Consider the following 21,219-nt stretch of genomic DNA (forward strand, 5'->3'; position numbering starts at 1 on the left):
TCTGTCATTCCATTTACAAAATTAAAACACTTTTTATGATAGTGTGTGCCATTTTATTTCTTGATTTGTTTACATGTTTACTTACATTGAAAGAATGCATCTCTTCTTAAACTATGTTGTGTTGTGTTTATTTTAAAAAGTATTTTCACAACTGACAACCTTCTAGAAGGTAAGTCAAGTCAAATAGTTATAACTAAATATTGCAAATTATAGATCAGTTAATTATGCAACGCAAGTTGTATTTCTTTAAAACATCTTAAATGGTGTTATTTATTAGAAAAGCCATGGCATCAGTTTCTTTACAAAGCACATATTTTCTATATCTCTACGAATACTGTGTTAGATTCCCTAAAATGTATTCTCCCTTATGTATACAATTTTTACATTTAATTTAGAATGATGAAAAAAATTTTCATGATTAATGCTAACATTTTATTGACATGAGATAGGAAAGTAATTACCCATAACTAGATTTAAAGTTGAATTTATGACATCATTTTGATTATGTACATTAGCTACAATTACCTGCACCACTCATTCTGAGCCACTAGATGGTGTAAAAAATAAATTAAAATGGCAAAATTTCATTCCAACACCACAAAATCTAACTATAACTCTGCAAAAAGATTAAACAAATTTCTAGGCATATAACAAAGCTAGTGATTTCTATACTAATTGTACTTTCTAAAAAATCTATCAATATATAACAACAGCTCTACCTTGATCTAGAAACAAGCCCTTTTGAGCAATTTTTTGATCTCTTCTACTAAGGGCCTTGTGTTCTCAATTTATAATAATACCAAGCATTCAAACTGCTGTCATCATTCACATATTAAGTAAATTTACGATATTAACTTAGAGTCTATGTTTGCCAAAGTTTTGATAAAAACTAGAAGACCGAGCCAATAAAAAATTAGAGTCTCCAGAGATTCCTATCTGAACTTGCCCAAAGCCAAGTGGGGAAGGAAGAGTCTTCACCAACACATACTGAACTCCAAAACAGCCTGACACCCAACGGCCAAGGTGTCCATCAACGGTCCAGAGTCGGTCCAAATGCCATCAAGGGAGAGCTAAGTGTCCTTTCTTTCCACCCTCACCAGGATTTATCTGGTTGACTTTACTAGGTCCACAGCTGGGTAAAAATGAGTATTTAATCATTCAGCCAATGCTGATAATGTGCTGGCTAAAATGTCTTGTCTCTTCCTTCAAAAACCAAAGTGAGCTCCACACAAAATACCCATCTCTAGAAGGCCCATCATGAAATGACGCTAACGGTGGAACTTCAAGCCTTGTAAGAGGCTGACAGAGGAAATATTTTTGGCCAGCCCATACCCAAATAATAGCATTTAGAAATGTTAGATGACAGTATATTCTTCCTATGAGCCAGACCACCACTAACCTTAGCTCTATGACCAGGCTTCACATATAATAATTACAATCGCCACAAAACAGGTTTGGCAGAACGGGAATGACCTCGCCCAGAATCCTAGAAGTATGATACAACCCTATGACTGTACTTTTAATTTCATATGAACGGAAAATGATTTTCTGAGGCAATGGCAGAAATGAGACATGCCTATGAGAACACTGCTTATTTCACAGCCTGTCCTGGAGGTTGGTACTCTGAGGCTTTCAGCAACGAAGAGAACTTGATTCATAAAGAAGGCTTTAAGAACAGACCCACAAGGGCTTTGTAAGTTTCACATTTTACCATAGGAATATAATGACTATATGCCATTTATCCCTATAATCTGAAATTCCAAGTGGAATCAGCCTTAACTTTATAAATAAATGCAGCTAAACTGGTGAAAGAAACTGTGAGCTAAGTAAATTTGAGGAATGATTCCAGAGACGTTTCTTGTCAAGAACTGAAACTAATCAGTTTGGTTTCTATATTAAGTAATTAACTCAAAAAGCTGTTGTCTTAACTCTGGATAATTAAATGCTCAATAATAGGCTTAATCCACGAGTTGTGATATGGCTATCTATAACGTCTAAGACCTGAAAGTATCTTTCTAGAAAAAAAAAATCCCATACTAATGAGCAGAGGACTGAAAGAAATGTGACAAGTCTTAGCTTTGGGTATCTCAACTAGCAATTATCACAGCTGGCTGTACTTACTTACTAAATATGTTTTCCCCAATAATCTACAAGTGCTTATACCTCCTTTCTTTTGGATTCCTGGTGCCTAGAATGGGCCCTGGCATATCGTAGGTACTTGATGATGGCTTCAAATTAAACATAAGGAAGGAGGGAAAGAAAGGAGGAAAGGAGAGAGAGAGGGAAGAGGGGAGGAAAACAGATAATAGGCACAAGAAAAAAATACAGAGGAAAGCCCTGGTCCAGGTTAAGTACTGGCTTGGCACTTTCTTGACCCAAGTTCCCTTACCTGTAAAACCAAGAATAGAGACATGATCCCTAAGACCCCTCACTCAGATGTTGCATGATTCTCTGTGTTACGATTTTATGCACTAGTCAGCTGGTGTTAAAATTCAATAAGCGACTTTATTTCCAAATTCTCTTCTGTATCTGACAAGTCATATGACATTTCTTAAAAGTCCGAAATATTTCTCTAATCAGGAATCCACATTAAACTCATAGACTTAAGATATATATAACATTTCCCTACTTATATTTAAACACTTTCCATACATCATTTGTACCTAAAATGGCCTCATAAACTAGACTGAGGGAGTTTTTTAATCTCTATATTATAGTAGGGAGAGTTAAAATATGAAAATTAAGGGGACTCACACACGTCATCAGAAGCGTAATCACATTAAGAAACTTGACTTAGATCGAAGGACAGAAAGATTTTGAATAATCCAGTATCTTAAGAGGCAGAGACACGATTTTTTTTCTATATAAAGATGAGTTCATAGCCACATACTTTGCTGTGATGTTTACAAATACAATTACGTTAAACATTTAAAAAATTACCTAAAACCTATCTGAATAGATAAGCTTTGCTTTTAAATTGTCGGAACACCCAATGTATTTACATAAAGATGAAAAACTTGTTCTATAAACACAGTGCTTCCAGTAGTGAATGGCAGACAAAATCAGAATAAGCACACAGAAGAATAAAAAGGAAGAGGAAAGAAAAACATAATAAATAACCCAATACCTTACAATGTTAACTTTCACATAAGGATATTGTTTCTGGAGAAGGCAGTGTGTGGATGCAAGCCAAAGGCTGAAGTGATAGGTAAACATACTGTTAAGTTGAATCCTGTTATCTGATTCTGTTTAAAATTTGATTATATTTCACTTGACAAAATAATTAATTATTGTGAACTCCCAATTGTTAACAAGGACCTAGAAGAATTCCAATTGGCATTTTTCCCCAGTGTTATAAATCCAAATGCAGAAAAATCTAGCTTCACATTCACCCTTTACAGTTGTCATTTTGGGGCATCTTCTTACCTTGCTAAGAATGTAAATCACATCACCACGTTTAAAGGACAACTCATCAGAAAAATCTCCTGTGCAGTCCCACAAACCCTGGTAAAAATTAGCATAATCAGTGCTTTTATCTCCTAGGAAGAAGAAAGAGAAGACATGAGTTAGAGCTTTCACGTAATGGGCCCTCATTTAAAAATGAACCAACAGAAATTTAAGGGCCACTCCAAACCACCAAAAGAGTCTGAAAACATTCTGTCCTGATTCAAAGAACATTTTATTACATCCATACAAGAATCCTACTTCTTACTACCATCTAATTAAGGACCATTTTCAAAAAGATCTGATTTTGAATGTCTGTTTTTTTCTTTCTCTCCCTTTGTTGTTTTCATCTAAAACCTGTATTGCAATGTGTTCTCATCAAACCAGCACCTACAAGTTACTTCCCACTTATTTTATATAATGAACCTAAGCTCACTTGTAACATGTTTTGAAGATGAGTCAGCCATACTTCGTAACGAGCAATATCCACGAGACGTGACAAACACATTGTGAAATAATCACCTTACAGAATTTGGGACACTTCATAAAAATAATAATAAAGGTACTAAGGTACAAATATAACCCAAACTGGTGAACAAAATTTAAAAAAAAAAATTCTAAAATCTAAATCTGGCTTAAGAAGAAGATAAAGTGGAAATACTATAAAGGGTAATTCCAACTCTTATCTTCGGGGACTTTTGTACCCAAAGCCTCTCAAAGTTATTTCTAAAATATTTCAGTAACTTTGAAATTGCCAATGCAGAAACTGCATTTTTCAAGATTTCTGTCAGCCCCAGTTTAAGACATCAGGCTCTGAATAAACATGCAACATACACTGGCGTTATCAGCTCATCCTTCTAACAGCATAAGCACAATGGATGTGATGTGCTCCAACTGCCATACAGACCATTAACTGATTGATTATTTAGCGCTCTCCGTTCTGTAATACCACAATAAATCGGGTAATAAATGCTTTGTCACTTATACAATATGGGTCTCCTGAAACACAGGACAGAGTTAAACACACTGGATGCTTTTGTTACACTAAGAACGGTTTCCTGTTTTTAATTTCACGATAATTGAGTTTTGATGAGTTAACGCAAAAAGAATGCAAGCAATATCAATAAGATGTCCGTGTACTCACTAACCAGGCAGCACATCTACGTGCTGACAACTTCCATCGTTGGAATGTCATCTTTGAATTTTGAGGGAATAACTGTGGAGACACAGGCTGGATGAGGGTTGTCATCTTAGTTTTGTTATACGGCCCTCAAACAGCAGGCTCCTTGGCAATTCCAACACAACTACTCACATTAGCATGCCATTAGGGTGTCTGCCTTATTACACATAGTTTGTGATTTATACAAAGTATTACCTTTATTAGAAATTTTTAAAATTCTCTTTAATCTCTGAAACATTTTTTGAAGTCAAAAGGAAAATCTGAATAATATGGAGTCTGAATATTTAGGAAGTGAGATGCTACTTTACAATTATACTTTTAAGAAAATAAACAAGACTAGAATACACAACCTAGCTAAATCCTACTATTCATCTTTTTCTCTTGTTTTCTAAGAATTAAACCGAGAGAGAGAGAAGGAGGAAAACGAGAGGGAGAAGGAAAAGAGGGAGAGAGGAAGGGAGGGGGCTAGAGAGACGGACACCTTATTGACTCCTGCACGCTAGCATTAGAGTGCTCATCACTGACGCCAGTAGGGATGTATACAGGCCTGGGAATCCAACCAAGAACTAACAATGCTTGTGGCCACCCTTCATTACATTTTCTTCCCCAAAGCATCTATCAAGTAAATTCCATAAATGGACACTAGAGGGCACTCTGGCTGGACAGATCACGCCAAACATCGTCAAATATTTTTTTAGAAAAAATTACTTAATAATAAAGTGACTGATTTCCTTTAAAAACCACTTATTTAGACAAATAGAGATTTAGAAGTTGAAACATTCTAGTCAGATTAAATCAACTGCTAAATAGGTCAAATGTGGCGCCCCATGCAGTCTGTCAGTGTCAGTTTAAAAGTCAAGGAATTAGAGCAAAGAGAGGATGATGTCATTTCACATGCAAGGCCTCCCCCACCATCACCACTGGCTAGGAGGTCAAAGGAGCTAACTAGCTGGTTTCCCCAGTCGAGGCTCCTGTGTGTTCCCCATGCTGCTCAGCCTTAGGCTTGATCCAAAAAGGTTGAAGAAACAAAATTTGGGCTAAAAACTAGAGTAGAAGTTTTGGCTTAGCTAGAGCATCCCAGTGGGTTCCCCAGCTGTCCAGCCGGCTGCCTGCTCTTTCCTTTTTCAGATTCTCTCATGACGGTTTTTCATTCAATAGATTTCCAAGGCGGGGGGAGGGGGCAAGAAGGAAGGAAAAGAAAAGTACATGGTGATTTTGAACACATAATCCTCATCACTTTGGGGTCTCTCTTCCCCTCGATGCGCTTGGTGAAACTCCCATTAACACTAATGGGAGTTCCAGGAGTACATGAGGGGAAGAGAGACCCCCACCGTGTGCAAGATGCATCTCTCCCTAGATGTGCATCATGAGCATTTCATTAAATCTCACTGCTGTAAAGAGGCAACAGAAGTAGCGATTTGGCAATACTGGGAGAAAGATGCATTTTCTACTGTGCTTTCTATAATCTGGATGATGATGTTACCCAAAGACTAACCTCATTTCTGTGTCCCATATGTGAGCTCTGTTAAGAATAATAAGTTATTTATGTCACATGGCTACATGTGCGTACAATTTACTATTCCATCTATTCCAGCAGGCAATACTAGTTAGAAAGTAGAAGAATCACAACCAGAGTGCGTGTCTATTAGCTTGAGTCTCCTCAGGAAAGCAATGCTAAAATTCTTGGTATGAATTCTAGATGGAAAGATTAGCAATTATCTTGTTCCTTAGAGAGCAGCAACCTCTTCTGGATTACTTTTTAAATATTTTAAGTGTGGCTAAACATACACAAAAAATTACACACAGATACAGCCTCAAGACAGCCGGTTCACAAAAGTTAACATTGTTCGCTGATACACTGAAAAATAATTCATGTGAGATATGTTTTTTAAAAACAACAAAATAGGATGGAACAATATATTCTGAATACAAATTAAGTCTGTTTAGTTGTCTTTATGGCATGGATTAATTTTCCTATTCTATCCACATTACGATGTATGTTTTCAAAATTACGGGAAGAAAAAATCACCTCATTATGTTTCTTGTACTGAGAGGAATGAATTTAAAAGAAGGTAAAGAAAGAAAAAGAAAAAAGCATTCTAAATTAGTCAGCTGTGAAGGATTTAAAAGATGTGCTTACTCTTGCTTTTTAAAACATACAAAAACAGATCACTGGGCAACAATAACAGAATTGTTATGAAAGTATAAACTAAACATGGGAGATACTTACTTTTGCAAAAACGAAAAGATTTTAAAAATATGATGACAATGGATGAAACATACAATAAGAAGATAATGGAGAATCTCTCCTTGAGTAGTGTTATGGGTTTAAAAACTGTTTTAGCAAGGCAAGCATATTCTACGATGTTCAAAAAAATCAAATGGAATCTTTATCACACATATATAATAAATATATGCAAGATAGATAAGTTTGAACATGAAAGAACTTGTAAGCAACATAAGATTAATTTTGTTTTTGCTTACGTATTTTACATTAAAGTAGTCTGAGCTTTTTTTAAGTAAAATCAGTCAATGTGAAAAATATATAACATTCTTGAGTAAGGTTAGAAGTTCACGTCATGTGATGCTCAGCAAGATAGTAATACCCTCGTCAACTCACTGCCCTGCACAGCAAACAAACTTCTAGTGTTACATCTTTGACAGCCTAGGGAGAGCAAAGGTCACTGCTATGCAAAAGCATTAAAACTGTTGCTTGAAAAGAATTTCATGTCACTAAAGATAAGAATTATTGCAGTGCTTTATAGCTATTGCATGAAAAAAGCTAGATCTACTCATTGCATTCCTTTGAAGAAAAACTGATTTTTTTTTCCTTCCCTCAAAGGCAAAAATTTGGGAGACAGTTACTTTAAAAGGGTTTTTGAAAAATACAACTGCTTTAAGCCAAAATACCTATATTTGTGGAAAGAATATCTGTACCTGTCTACTTTCTACACCTGCATGGAAATTTAAAAGCAGAAAACTACGTGCTTTCGGCAGAAGCTTTACGATACATAATAAAACATATATACTTAAATGACTAGCGAACGTTGTGGTCCTCGAGGTTTCCCTCAGCCTCAGTGTTTTACAGCTGCATTTTACAAGACTGTAGTGCTAACATCTAATGACTTCGTCCTCGCTTCCTTTCTGAAAAAAGCAAACCAAAACCTTTTGCAGCAACCTGCTCCTGCTTTCCTGTCCAGGTCCGGAAATTAGGCCTCTGTTTCCTTTCCACATGTCACAGTAGGAAGGACTCTGGAAAGCTACTTCCTGAACACACACTTCTTGTCCACCCTCCCTCTGACAGCTTGAAAGAGTGATGGATGGACATATCAGAGAGGGGAAGGTGACCCCCACCTACAGCTCTTTGCAGGACACGGGGATGATATGGCAGACCTTGCCCCAGCTGACATGTGGCTGCGAAGAGGTGTAAAGTTCTGATAAGAAGGCAGTCCCTCTCTTCTTTCCGTGTAAAATAATTGCTGGTTTATCAAAACTAACCTCATGCTCGCACTGCAGATAGGTTTATCTCCTGCTATTTGGAAATAACAACCAGAAGAAAAGTTGGCCATATCATGTGATTTTTTACATAGCACGTATAGTTATTTTTCCGGTCACAATTAGTACTTGGGGCCATGTGCCAAGTGGAAATGGATAAGGGGATATCCTTCCTAGCCTTCTGGGCCACCAGTGTCCTTTTCCAATTTTTAAGCTGCTGTCACTGGACTCTGGCATTTCTTACCCAATTCATTTGCTTTCTGTGTTAATCATATGCAATGAAGATATGCATGGCCAACATTTAAACAGGCTGCAGATCAATTAGCGGTCTTAAGTTTATCTGATTTTTATCAAAGAAGACAGAGCTGTGGGTCGATTGTCAGAGCCTGTGTCAAGTTGACCTTTTCAGAGATGTCTACATTGCCAGTCCCCTGGGCAACTTGTTGTCCCCTGTTAGTCTCTGAATGGCAGAAGTCTGTTCTGCTCAAGCACAAAGTATACACAGATGTCTATATTACATTCTTATAGGTTTGACAGCAACTGCATGTTGTATCTATAAACTGTCCTTTAGCAGTGACACTTCCTCAATGATGATAAGCTAATTTATGCAACTAAATCTCCTTTGTGCAGAAATGAAAGCTAATTGAGTCATTACAAAGTAATTCAGGAAGGAATACCTTGTATAAATTGGCTTACTTTATAAATCCTTCTCAAGTGGTTTTCATGCATCCTAAATGGGACTAAGCAGCTTATCAGCCATAAGATATCCAGCCCGAAGGAGCCAACTTCAGGAAGCTGTGGAAATGTCTTTAGAGCAGTAAGAAAGGGACTAAAAGGAAAGTGAACAAAACCAAAGAAAGCTTTCCCAGGAAGCTACACAACCCATTACCTGTGGGAGGATGAAGACTGTCTTGACTCATCTTCCTTTGTTCCTCTGATGTCGCCAGAGCACCGTCCTCTTCCTCTTCTGTAAATAAACAACATAAATGGCATACTGAAGGGTTTCCTCAGGGATAACAATACAGTACTCATCCCATTTTAAGAGCAAAACTAAAAGCTTATAACACATAAATATTCCTTTTCAAAGAATGAAACCACTCAACATTCGCATTCCTTTTTCAATAATCTAAAACTGAACAAATAAACCTCTAGCCATATTTCCAAATAGCGACCTTACCAGTTGGCTTGATAAAATTTGAGATACGTACTAATTCTTCACATATTTTGTTTTCAATGCTTATAGAGACTCATCTGGAACAATCTCAAATCCAGAAAAGCCCTTAAATCCAGTAAAACAACACCCAGCACTAGACAGATAGACCACATTATACCATGGCAGGAGAACCAGAGATAAAATCATGGTTCCTAAAACATCAGTATAGCAGAGAAAATGTGTGATGTAAAAATACAGTTAACCTATAAGTAATTTGAGTACGAGATACTTCATATGTCTTCTCACTTATTCTTCACAGGAAGACACTAGAAGAATCCTCACACATCAAGGTAATTCCCCCCAAATCATACTGAGGACCTACCATGCATCATACAGTATAGCAGATGTGAAGATTCACAGGGAAACAATTTTTAATTCTTCATTTTACAGATGAGTAAATTGAGACTCAAAAAGGTAAAGAAATTTCCCATGTTTGTTATTCACACTTAGGTTTGTGATTATAAAGCCCCTGTTCTCCATCCTGCATATATTCAGTGCCTCAGTATATCATTTCCACACCACTCTCCCGTCACATTCCTTCCTCAAGTTATAGAAGACATATGATAAGATTAGCTGAGAAGAGTTCTAAACAGAATCAACAGGCAATTTAATTCTTTTACATCAAAGAAATATTTATTACATTACCACTTTCCTCACCTAGAAATATTTAAAGCTGGACATACGAACGAAATGGCAGGCCAAAGGAAAACTGGGTTCAAAAAGAATCATAATTTCAAGGAAAATCCAAAACTTTAAAGAAAAATATGCAAAATATATAAGTATAGCTGTTATGACTATTAAATAATTCAACCGATAAATCTTCATTGAGTACTAACTACCTGTAAGAGAGAGAAGTTCTACCAGGGAGGCAAGGATAGCAGTGAGCTTCTGCCTTCAGGAGGGGAGCAAAGACAGGATCTAAAGGAAAATGGGTTAAGGGGCATAAAACCTGACATGTGAGGCACAAAGTATTGAAGGAGTGCAGAAGAGAAACCATCAACTGCAGAATATCATGAAGGCTCTGAGGGATGGAGAGAATTTGAATAAGAGAGATGGAAGAAGGAAATTTCCAGACAGAGGGAGAGGCATGAACAAAAGGACAAGGTACAGTTCATTCATTTTGGCTAAAGAATGTGGTACTCCTCGAGGAAGAGCAGGGTTGGAGATAATGCTAGTAGTCTGGGCCACAAACATCCTGCGATGGACTTTAGACTTTTATTTGGTGGGCAATAGGAGCCCCAGAAGATTTGGGAGCAGAGTAAGGGCAGGACTAAAACTATACTTGAGGAATGGTCTTCGGATCCCATCGTCCCAGACAGCTGCAGGAGGGGCAGAGGGGAGAGAGACCACTGGGAGTCAAGCTAAAGGGGAAGGAAGTCCTGAACTGAAGAGGCAGAGGAAATGGAAAGGAGATGGTTACAAGAGGCAAAGGAACTAGAACTGATAAACTTTCTGCCTGACTGGAGGGGAGGGCTAAGGGGAAAAAGAACAACCAAAGATGACTCAGGTTTTAAGCTTAGTTAACTGGGAAATGGGAACATTACCAAAAAGAGAATAGTCAAGATAAGCTATCTTGCTGAGGGAACACAAGGAGTTGTGTTTCTGACATAAGAGATTTAATATACTGGTGGGGTAACCCAGAGGAAATGTCCAGGGTCCAACTGGAGAATTTGGTAGAGAGGTCAGGACTACAGACACAAGTTTAGAAGTCTCAGGCAAATTTTAAAGTGGTGATGAATAAAAATCAGCATTTAAATCAAGCTTGAGAGTTACTGTGCTTACAAGACAAATATAACTGTTTTGAATTTTTGAAACTCAATTCAAACAAATAATGAAAGCTCCAATATCAGAAAAAGCTGGAAATATTTGGTACTTATACATATTAAGTTGAAGCTAATATTGGCAATTTAATATCGTTCAATCAAATAGTAACTAACATATAGAAAACCTAATAAAAAGCCTAATACTAAATCCTATCTCTTTTCTCTTCAACAGCAGTTATCTCACTTATGCCAAACCTCAAGGACCACTTATCATAAATGGATAATAGGGTGTTTTCATACAAATTTTAAAGGTATTAGGGACATTTACAGTCATTTAATCCAACCTACTCATTTTACAGATAGCTAATTTTTTAAAAGGTGAAGGAGAAAGCTTGCCTTTCTTTTCACACTCTCTTTCCCCAGCCCTCCCTCTTTTCCCATTTGGTCACAAATTCAACAGTAAGGAGGAAATTAAAAAATAGTTAAGGGCACTTGTCCTCAAGTCAAAAGCCATAACCACATCAACATAGGAAGCACTGTTCTTGGCTCTTAAGAAGAGACTATGCGATTTAGACTCACAAAGTCCGTGTCCAGATACCACAAAAACTAATTACATAATTAGATGGGAAAACTCTGTTCTTGGTAAAGTTAACAATAAATTTAGGAGAATTTATTACTATGAATTTATTCTTATTTTATTAAAATTTAAGTGTCTATAATGTGTACAACATATTCTTAAATTACCAGAATAATATTATTAAGAATATTTACTTAAGTATCAATATTTACTATGAAGCATCCGAATTGAAATCTACGTGAGATGCTTAATAAGCAGTATTTTAGCTGATGAGATACTCATTAAAAACACTTCCTTTCTCCATTTCAAATCTAGTACTGATATTTTTAGGTAAAAAATGATGTGTTTCATTCATCAATTTTTCTTAACAATATTCAAACAACTCATTTTATCTCAGGCTAACAATACGAACAGCTTCCACATAAAAGACAACAAAATCAAATTTGGTGTGCTTTTTCTTTTTAATCTTAGGGGAAAAAAATTCAGACTAAATCTTGAATAGAATCTGGTACAGAGATGTTCAATAAATACTGAGTGGTCAAATGGATTCAAAAATCATGAAAATAAATCCTACTATATTCATTTATTAAAAGAGCAGACCTCCCCACACCACTCAAAAAATATATAAGGATAAGTGATCGAAATTCCAGGCAACAATCACCTTCACAATATATTACAAACATACACACGTTGTTTTTTTTAGGTTTATTATTAAACATATTTTATTTTGGTGTTGAGGCACAATGTCATTATACGATACTAATTAATACCTCAAATAGTCAATGTTTGTGGGTTAATATATTCCATTCAACATTTTAATAACAGTAAACAAAAACAGCTCAGCTATGCAGTAAAATCCATCAAACCACACAGATGGTTATAAGGTTTTCATTATGTGGTTTCCATAGCAATCATATTGCAAATCTGGAAGCTTCTTGCAAATAAGCAGCTTGTATTTACATGCCTCTCAGCTGCAGCACAAAATTCTTCAACATGTGAAGTTGTTATTCCAATCACACATTGTTAGAGAATCATCAGGAGATTTTTTTGATTAGACAAGATGAAAACAGTAAAGTGAACTAATTGCAGAAGATAATTCAAACATAGTTATACATTTACTAAACTAACCAATGAGTATTAGAAACGTTCTGGTAGTCATGAAAATGTTTTAACATTAAACTCTGTCAAAAATATGAAACTTCCAGGAGCAAGCAGACCCTGTAGAATCCAAAAGCTTCCACTCCACTCTCACTCTTCTTTTTAACAGATATTTAGCGCTCTTACTAGGTTGAGCAAAGAGAAGAAGAATAGCAGAGAACTGAGACTTCCCAAATCTTTTAGGATGACTATCACTTGAGGAAATGCTTACTGTGGGAAAAGGCAAGATCTTTTTTCCCTGCTAGAGTAATCAATTTAATTTACAAATTGATCCAGTTCCATAACAGATGGATTATTACCCTAATAAGGATCACAAATTTGTCTAGCTATGCAGTTTTTAGAAAAAGCCTATTTCTGGCTTACTAACGTTCTTTTTTTAAGGATAAGTAACCAAAAAAGAAAAGTGATAAGCAAATGACACATGTAGCTGATATTGCTTAAAAAGGCTAAAGACAATTTGTTAGCACCAAAATAGGGCGTGTGATGTTCACATCAGAGCTGCAGGCTGATTTTCTCATGTCTTCCAGGGAGAAGGGGAACACAACATAAGAAAACCTTTGATTCACGCAATGATTACCTTTCTCACTAAACACTTTCAGGAAATGGATCTACTAAATTACAATGTATTTTAAAACACAAGATCACAGAATCAAGAGTTATGCTCTGAAATAAAGCGGGTTTAGATCTCCATGCGTCTAGGCTTCATTTGATTATGTGACTATATATTTGTCTCAAGAAAAGTTACTACTTATTGCTCAAACATTCATACCATATGCATTTATATCCATTATATAATCAAATCCTCACAATTCTACAGGGTGGTAATAGTCACTTTTATCATCGTTTTATGGATGCAAAAATGAAATTTACCGAGCTTGAATAACTTGTCCATGTTCACACACCCAGTCAGAACAAGAGCTGCGACTGAAACTTTCTCATGTGCCTCTAATGCCCCAGCTCTCAGCCATAATGCCACTTCCTCGATTTTCATTAAAACCTCCAGTTTATAGATGGATTGTTTTCTAAAATTTCATTTGAATACTGCCTGTTTATGGATTTGGAGAACATTTTCACCAGAAATGGGTAGGTTCTATCCTACCGCAGCATTGTATTTGAAGTACATCTTAGTTTAAGCAATCTTTTTAGAAACAGAATGTCAAGTTGGGATGCTCAAAACACGCCTCTTCTCCTTCTCTTCTCCCAAGGCTCCTTCCCCACCTCTGAAGTTCCGCACACTCAACTGCCCCCACAGCCAGCACACACTATTTGATACTTCGTAACTTAATTTCAACCAGGAAAACATGTTTAAATGTAGATGGTAAAGCTGAGTCTTTTTACACACACAGATCTGAAAGAAATTCACCTACATTTCAGAGCACCAGGCTATCCTGCACATTTCATCAAGAGTTCAGGCTCCAGGGTGTTGCAAGCAAGACACCCAAGTGAGAGAAGATGGAACAGACAGGATGGGGAACCAAAGACACCTCTGGCCACTCCTAGTAGTACGACATAAAAGACGGAGAAATGCAGGAAGGATTTACACATACGGCACCTCACCCCCTCTTCTCTCTCAAGACCTAGGCCAAGCTACAAAGCTGGTGGAAAGGTTAGAAACGTGGAAGAGTAGAGTCAAAGGGACATGGGCAAGAGGATTCAAAATTATGACAATGAAGAAAGTGAGCTCCTTAAGGGCCTATAAATCCTGCACTACTGGTAACTTAAAAATTATGCTTCTGAAGAATTGTTCTACTTATTTAATAGAATGACATACATTTTACAGCAATAAAACATATATTTTTATAAAGATAGAAGCACGTGCCTTTTAGTATTATACGAACTTCAAAATGAACAGAAAGATAAAAATGACTGAAATGGCATATTTACAGTCATGTTTACTCTCCTGGAAACTAGGCAAACTGGGGCCTCTGGTTAAAACTCTAGTTACTCAAGTAACCTTGACACTGTTCCTAATTCTCAGTGGCAGCTCCGTAATGTAGAAAGAATAATGTCTATCCCATCGCACTTTGAACAGGGTTTAGGGAGGACGATGAGATAATCAGATTTCTCAAGGAAAAAAATACACAATTAGCATGCTGCATCAAGTTCATTACCTTAAGAGCTAGGTGTTTTGCAACCATTTATTAATTTAGCAACCAAGAAGGTTAATATCATATAAAAGTCAACAAAATAAGCAACAAAATAAGTTGTTCAATCACACAATTTAATTTTCAACCTTGACATTTTGTTCTTATAATAGGGTTTGATAGGAAAAGTTTATCATTGCACTTAAAAAGCAAAAAGAAAGGCCATTAGATGACAATAAATTTCTGTACTATGATACTAAAATTAACGATTTAAACACAAATCCGAAAATGCAAAAAAAATAATTTTTCACAGACAAACTTTTAACATCATGGTTAAGATGCTGGGAAAAAACTCAAATTCAAACAAGGATCTCATTTGACAGAATCAGGGGAAAAGCTTAGAAGGGAAAGAAACCTTAGATATAATCTAGTGCAACTTCCTTCTTTCATTAAAGGGGAACCAGACAGGGGCTGCTAAATGACTGGACCAAGGTCATGCAACCTGCACCCGCTCTTCTCTCCCTGCACTGCCTTCTGTGCAACATGCACTGCAGACATTTCTGAAAAAACCTCCTGCTGCTCTCGAGGTACTTCTCTCTTCAGGGGCAGTCCTATATAGACTTGGTCATTTACAGGCAACTATCACAGGCAAAGAAAGCACATAAGTTAAAAATAAGGTTTTAATAGGCCAGATTCCGTCAGTCAGATGCAACTAAGTCAGAAAACGATCCACTCCTAAAGAGTGCCAGACGTGGGGAAGTTATGAAATGCGGCTTCTTCTTGTCCCAGTGTATTATATCCACTACGTGCAATAATATAAAATTCTTCTAACTGTTCTATCAAGCTCAAATTCTTAGCTTTTTAATTAAAATTTATAATAAATTCTGCAATATTAAAATTCTTTTAACTCAAGAAGGTCCAAACTAAATTATTTCTCAGTTATAGTAACCTCTATCTGGCTCTAGATTTTTGGTACAATTATAGCTTACTACATATAAGCTCTTTTTTTTAATTTATATTAACCTGTTTTGTTATTGTTGTTACAAAAGCAATATCTGTTTATTGCTGGAAGTCAGAAAACAGAGATAAGCAAAAAAGAAAAAGAATTTTTAACTCATCCAATACCTATCTATAACCACTAATACCATTAACATCTCCTTCTAGACCAGTTTTATTCAGTTTCTACTTTTTCTTTCTTCTTCTTCTTTTTTTTTTTTTTGCTTGAGGAAGATTGTTGCTGAGCTGATATCTGTGCCAATCTTCCTCTCTTTTGTACGTGGGATGCCACTGCAGCACGACTTGATGAGCCATGTGCAGGTCCGCGCCCGGGATCCGAACACGCAAATCCCAGGTCACAGAAGTGGAGAGTGCGAACTTGACCTCTATGCCACCAGGTTAGTCTCTTTATTCTCTTTTTTTTTTAAAGATTTTATTTTTTTCCTTTTTCTCCACAAAGCCCCCCAGTACACAGCTGTATATTCTTCGTTGTGGGTCCTTCTAGTTGTAGCATGTGGGACGCTGCCTCAGCGTGGCCCAAAGAGCAGTGCCACGTCCGCGCCCAGGACTCGAACCAACGAAACACTGGGCCGCCCGCAGTGGAGCGCGCGAACCCAACCACTCAGCCACGGGGCCAGCCCCTCTTTATTCTCATTTTTAATAAAAATACCCAAATATATATGTATTTCATTATCCTCATACATTTCTTATCCAAATGTATATGTATTTCATTATAAACTGTTTTGAATCCCTTTGTAGAAACTAAAATATTCATCTCAACCTAGAGTTTGGTTTGTTTTAAATTTTATTCTGTAAAAAAATACTATCTAATGATAAACAGGTTGGTGTTAAGATCAGCTAATTGTAACATGGCTGTTTTCTAAGGATCTACAACTGTCTTCTAGAATCTTAGGAAGAAAGCAGATATACAGATTCAGAACTCATTTGTTACAGGCTGGGCTCTGTTTCCTCTGTTTGTTTATGCAAATACACTCTTCCTCTCCACGTGCAGTGTACCTTGACCTCATTTTCAAGAATCCAAGAAAAAAAAAGCACAGGACCATAAGAGGAACCATCACCCATTAGACTTATTGGTTCCACATCCCTTGCACCAGCAGTGGTTTCCAAGACCCTTTCAGGAGGTGGAAGGTCTATGAGGTCAGAACCATTTTCATAATAAAATTAAGATATTTGCCTTTTTCAATGTGTTAACATTTACACTGATGCTGCAAGGCAACGATGGGTAAACTGCTGACACCTCAGCATAAATCAACTCAGCGGCACCCAACCGTCACTGTGTTCCACACTGCCTTGCACTGGCATTAAAAACAAACAAGCCACTCTCACCTAAGATTGTCCTTGATGAAGCAGTAAAAATTATTTTCATTCAATATCAACCTTGAATACATGTCTTTTTAATACTCTGTGTGACAAAATCAGAAGAACGCATAAGCACTGCTGCTGCATCTCCAGACGTGCAAGAGACTGAGTGGCCAGGCGAACCAGCAACCGTTTTCATGGTACACCATTCTCGCTTGAAAGAATGACTGACAGACAAACTCTGGTTACTCAGACTTGGGAATGTGGCAGACATTTTCTCAGAAATGAACTAACTGAGCTTGTTATTTCAAAGAAAATAAGTGACATTTACTGCCAATGATAAAATTTAAGCTTTCAAGCAAAAATTGGAATTTTAGAAACATATCTGCCACTGTGAGCTTGACAGCTCTCCAGTATTTAAAGATTTTTCTAATGAGATTGGTGGTGATATTAATGAATGTTTTTTTAGTTGTATCATAATTATGTCAATATTTGGAAGTTCTGCATAATGTAAACCAATATTTTCCAACTGACCAACGCATGATGTTACAAAAGCATGCATGGGTAAAAGATCCATTCAAAGTACGAGACGGACCCATAAATTTTAATGTTACAGAGTATGAAAAGTTCATTGATAAGGTTTTGGATTTCATATTGCAACTAACCTTTAACTACCACTTGTCAAGTTTGGGTACAGTATCAAAGAAGAATATGTACCATTATGTGCAAGGACTATTAAAATACTTCTCTTTCTTACTACATATCTGTATGAAGCTGGACTTTCTTCATATGCTGACTGTACTTAAACTAAAACATATCACAGCAAGGTGAATGCAGAAACAGATATGAGAGTCTAAATGTCTTTTATCAAGACAGATATTCAAGAGACCTGCAAAAATGTAAACCATGCCATTCTTCTCACTGATATTTTTGGAAAATGTAGCTATTTTTCCTAAAAATACATAATTTGTGCTCCCATGTAATGTGTTTATTATTGTGACTTTTTAATTCATTAATAAACATTTTAAAATATTTTTCAGTTTTAATTTCTAATACAGTAAAATTGAGAGGTATAACCCACATAAACAAAAGCTTTTTGGGGTCCTCAATAATTTTTAAGACTGTAAAGGGCTCCTGAGAACAAAAAGGGTGAGAATCGCTGCCCTATACTTTCTAGGGTAGTTTTCGTTAAATATCTAAACATTGTTGATCCACATCTTGAAAAAATTGATATCCTGCTAACCCAGAACACTGTTTGATAATCATTTTATATTCCTGAAGCAAACAATCTCAGGATTGAACCACATTACACTGTTGACTCATTGAGCTGTTGGCCAAAATCCCTATGTGATTTCCTATTTGCTGTAGAGCCAAGTATTTCCTTTCTCATACTCATGCAACTAGATTCTTGGAGCAAGTGTGATATCCTATCATACTTCATCTTGTTAGGTTTGATGATTTTGGTCTATTGGGCACATAGCCTGTATACCTTCATCCAAGGCATTGATGAATATGGCGCTATGACAGTATTGAGAATTAAACTCTAAGGCATTCACAAAATCAATTAATCAACACCCTTTGGGCACAGCTGTACAGTCAGTTATCCAGGGCTCTTTATATCTCTAAAGATTCCAGGAGAATCCTGGCCAAATGCCTCACTGAAGTCCAGTTATATGTCTGTCATTTCCTTGAGCCCATGTTGGGTTATAGTAATCATTATTTCATCTTCCAGATAGGATAAAAGATTCTCTTTGATACCTTAATTTAGTAGCTTCTTTGGAGTCCACTTCAAAGTCCCTAAACTGTCTAGAATTTGCAGAATGCACCTGCAGTGGATAATGTAGTGTTCCTCCCAGAATGCCCTGGGCCAACACAACCAGCCTCCAACTGCTGGGACTCAGAGTGCGGCTGGCTCACAGCTGTGTCCCTCACTAGGACTTGCCATCAGCTGCAGGGGAATTGCCTCACTCAAGGTTACACTCCTCCCAGAGGACAGCCTGGAGCCAAAGATTAGCCAATGCGGGGGATATAAAGACAGGCTCCTTGGCCTCAATTTGGCACAACCTTGAAGAGTCATCCCAGCCCCAGAGCTCCTCAAAAGTTCAGCTGAGGCCTCAGTCACAGCTACATTGTGAGTCAACTTCTCCTGCACAATCTGCCTTCTTCATTTTCATACGGAGGTAGCTCCCAAGATCACACCAATAAACCTACCTACAACTGTCTCACAGTCTGTTCCAGGGAACCTAGCCTAAGATACTACAACTTTCTTCTCTTTTTGAGGAGTTTACAATTTAAACGCTAGACCTCAATCTTCCAACATCTCTCATCCTGCATGTTTCCCTCAAAATCAGTGACAGTAGTTCAAAGATTTCATTCACAAGTTGTCTTGTATGTCTGGGACAGAAGACAAACTTAATTCCTACTCATCTTTAAGACATGGCTCAAATGGCCCCCAATTTAGGATGCTTTTCCCAAACCCCTCCAGGCAACTGGCCACTCTCCCCTTTGTGCTCTCACAGCCTTGGTACGGGCCTCCATTATCAGAGTACTCAAAACATACAGTATCCTCTCCAAGTACTATAAACATCTGTCTACTAGTCTACTTCCTCCAAGTGTGAACTCCACAAGGGTATATTTATATTACCACAGCCTAAGACAGGGGCTGGAAGAAAAAATGTTTTCCACGAACACTTGTGGAATAAAAACTAAAAAGATTTTGATTGGCTAGGCATTCTATTAGATCTCTTTACCCATTCTGGGCCTCTGTTACCTCTTACCAATCTTACCAGTTGGAGGATAATTCTTGACAAAAGAGGAGCAAGTAGAATAGAAACTGAATTGTTCTCTTTAAATTACTGCCCCTAATAAATTTCAAAAACACATAGCAACTGTACACCTTTTGTTGTACTTAGCATAATTTACAAATTTCAGTTATTTTCATATTTTCTGTGGTTATTTGGCCATTTCAATGGTTAATATATGTCCTTTCTTTTAAAAGTTGCATTCATTGGATAGATTCTAGCATGAGAACACTGAGATATTTTACTTTCCATTTTTTGCTTATTGGAATCGTTTGAGATTAAATGGTATTTTTAAAATACTTGTTTGTCTTTAATACCATACATTTGTGCCTATTCTCTCTCTGAATTTTCCAAAATCTGCCTTCCTAAAGTGCAGGCAAATACGTCTAGTTGATGGCCAGTGTTTTTCTCATTGGCTTTGATGGATTCTAAGATGACAACTGTCCTTGTCTAATTTTTTCCACAGTTAAATCTGGATATAGCAGCAGTTTCCCTATTTACTTAATATGTCCTTCAGCCTCACCCATTTTTTAATATGCTACTTCCACGTTTAAACTACATCTGAAGAAATGAAAAGATACAATGGTAATGACTTTATTGCTTTTCCTCCCTCTCCATATTCTTAGTCTCAGTTCCTCTTAGTTGAAAATTTCTAGTTGCTAAATACTAAAAAATCTAACCCCTCCTGAGCCCTGGCTCTGTGTGTCCCAGACATACGCTGAGTGTGGGGAGAGAGTCACTCTTGGTCCTCAGTCCTTTGTTGTGCCTGTGCCTGAAACTGGCTGTGCCTGAAAGTAATAGCTACCACCTGCTTAGAAGCCAAGGCATGGAAGGGATCGAGCACACAGTATTGAATATTTAATAATATTTATAGGGCAATTATCACATAACAGCCCCACTTGTATTTTTCCATTACTACCACATGCTCCCTCTGCGATATATAACTTTCAGTTTGGGACTAGATATTATGAGCTACATCAATATCCTTAGCATATCACCATGAAGTGCTGTTTACCGAGAGTAGTGCTTTTCAAACTTTAGCAGGCCTCAGAATCACGTGGAGGACTTGTTAAACCTCAGATTGCTGGGCTCCACTCAACTCGTAGAGTTTCTGACTCAGCAGATTTGGAGTGGGCCCGAGAATATGCATTTCTAACAAGTTCCCGGCCCATGCTCCTGGTCCTGGGG

At 37.1% G+C, this 21,219-nt stretch overlaps 1 protein-coding gene across 1 annotated transcript in view; it reads right to left on the reverse strand.

The window, feature by feature from the left end:
* The window catches only part of SKAP2 (src kinase associated phosphoprotein 2), a 169,514-nt gene that overhangs the window by 12,485 nt on the left and 135,810 nt on the right, over nucleotides 1–21,219 (reverse strand). The window contains exons 10-11 of the mRNA XM_005609268.4: nucleotides 9,009–9,086; nucleotides 3,427–3,539 (exon numbers count right to left, since the gene is read on the reverse strand). Coding sequence (XP_005609325.1) covers nucleotides 3,427–3,539; nucleotides 9,009–9,086 — 191 coding nt within the window. The remainder of the gene's footprint in view (nucleotides 1–3,426; nucleotides 3,540–9,008; nucleotides 9,087–21,219) is intronic.

The sequence above is a fragment of the Equus caballus genome, chromosome 4, assembly GCF_041296265.1.
Source record: "Equus caballus isolate H_3958 breed thoroughbred chromosome 4, TB-T2T, whole genome shotgun sequence".
Lineage (NCBI taxonomy): Eukaryota > Metazoa > Chordata > Mammalia > Perissodactyla > Equidae > Equus > Equus caballus.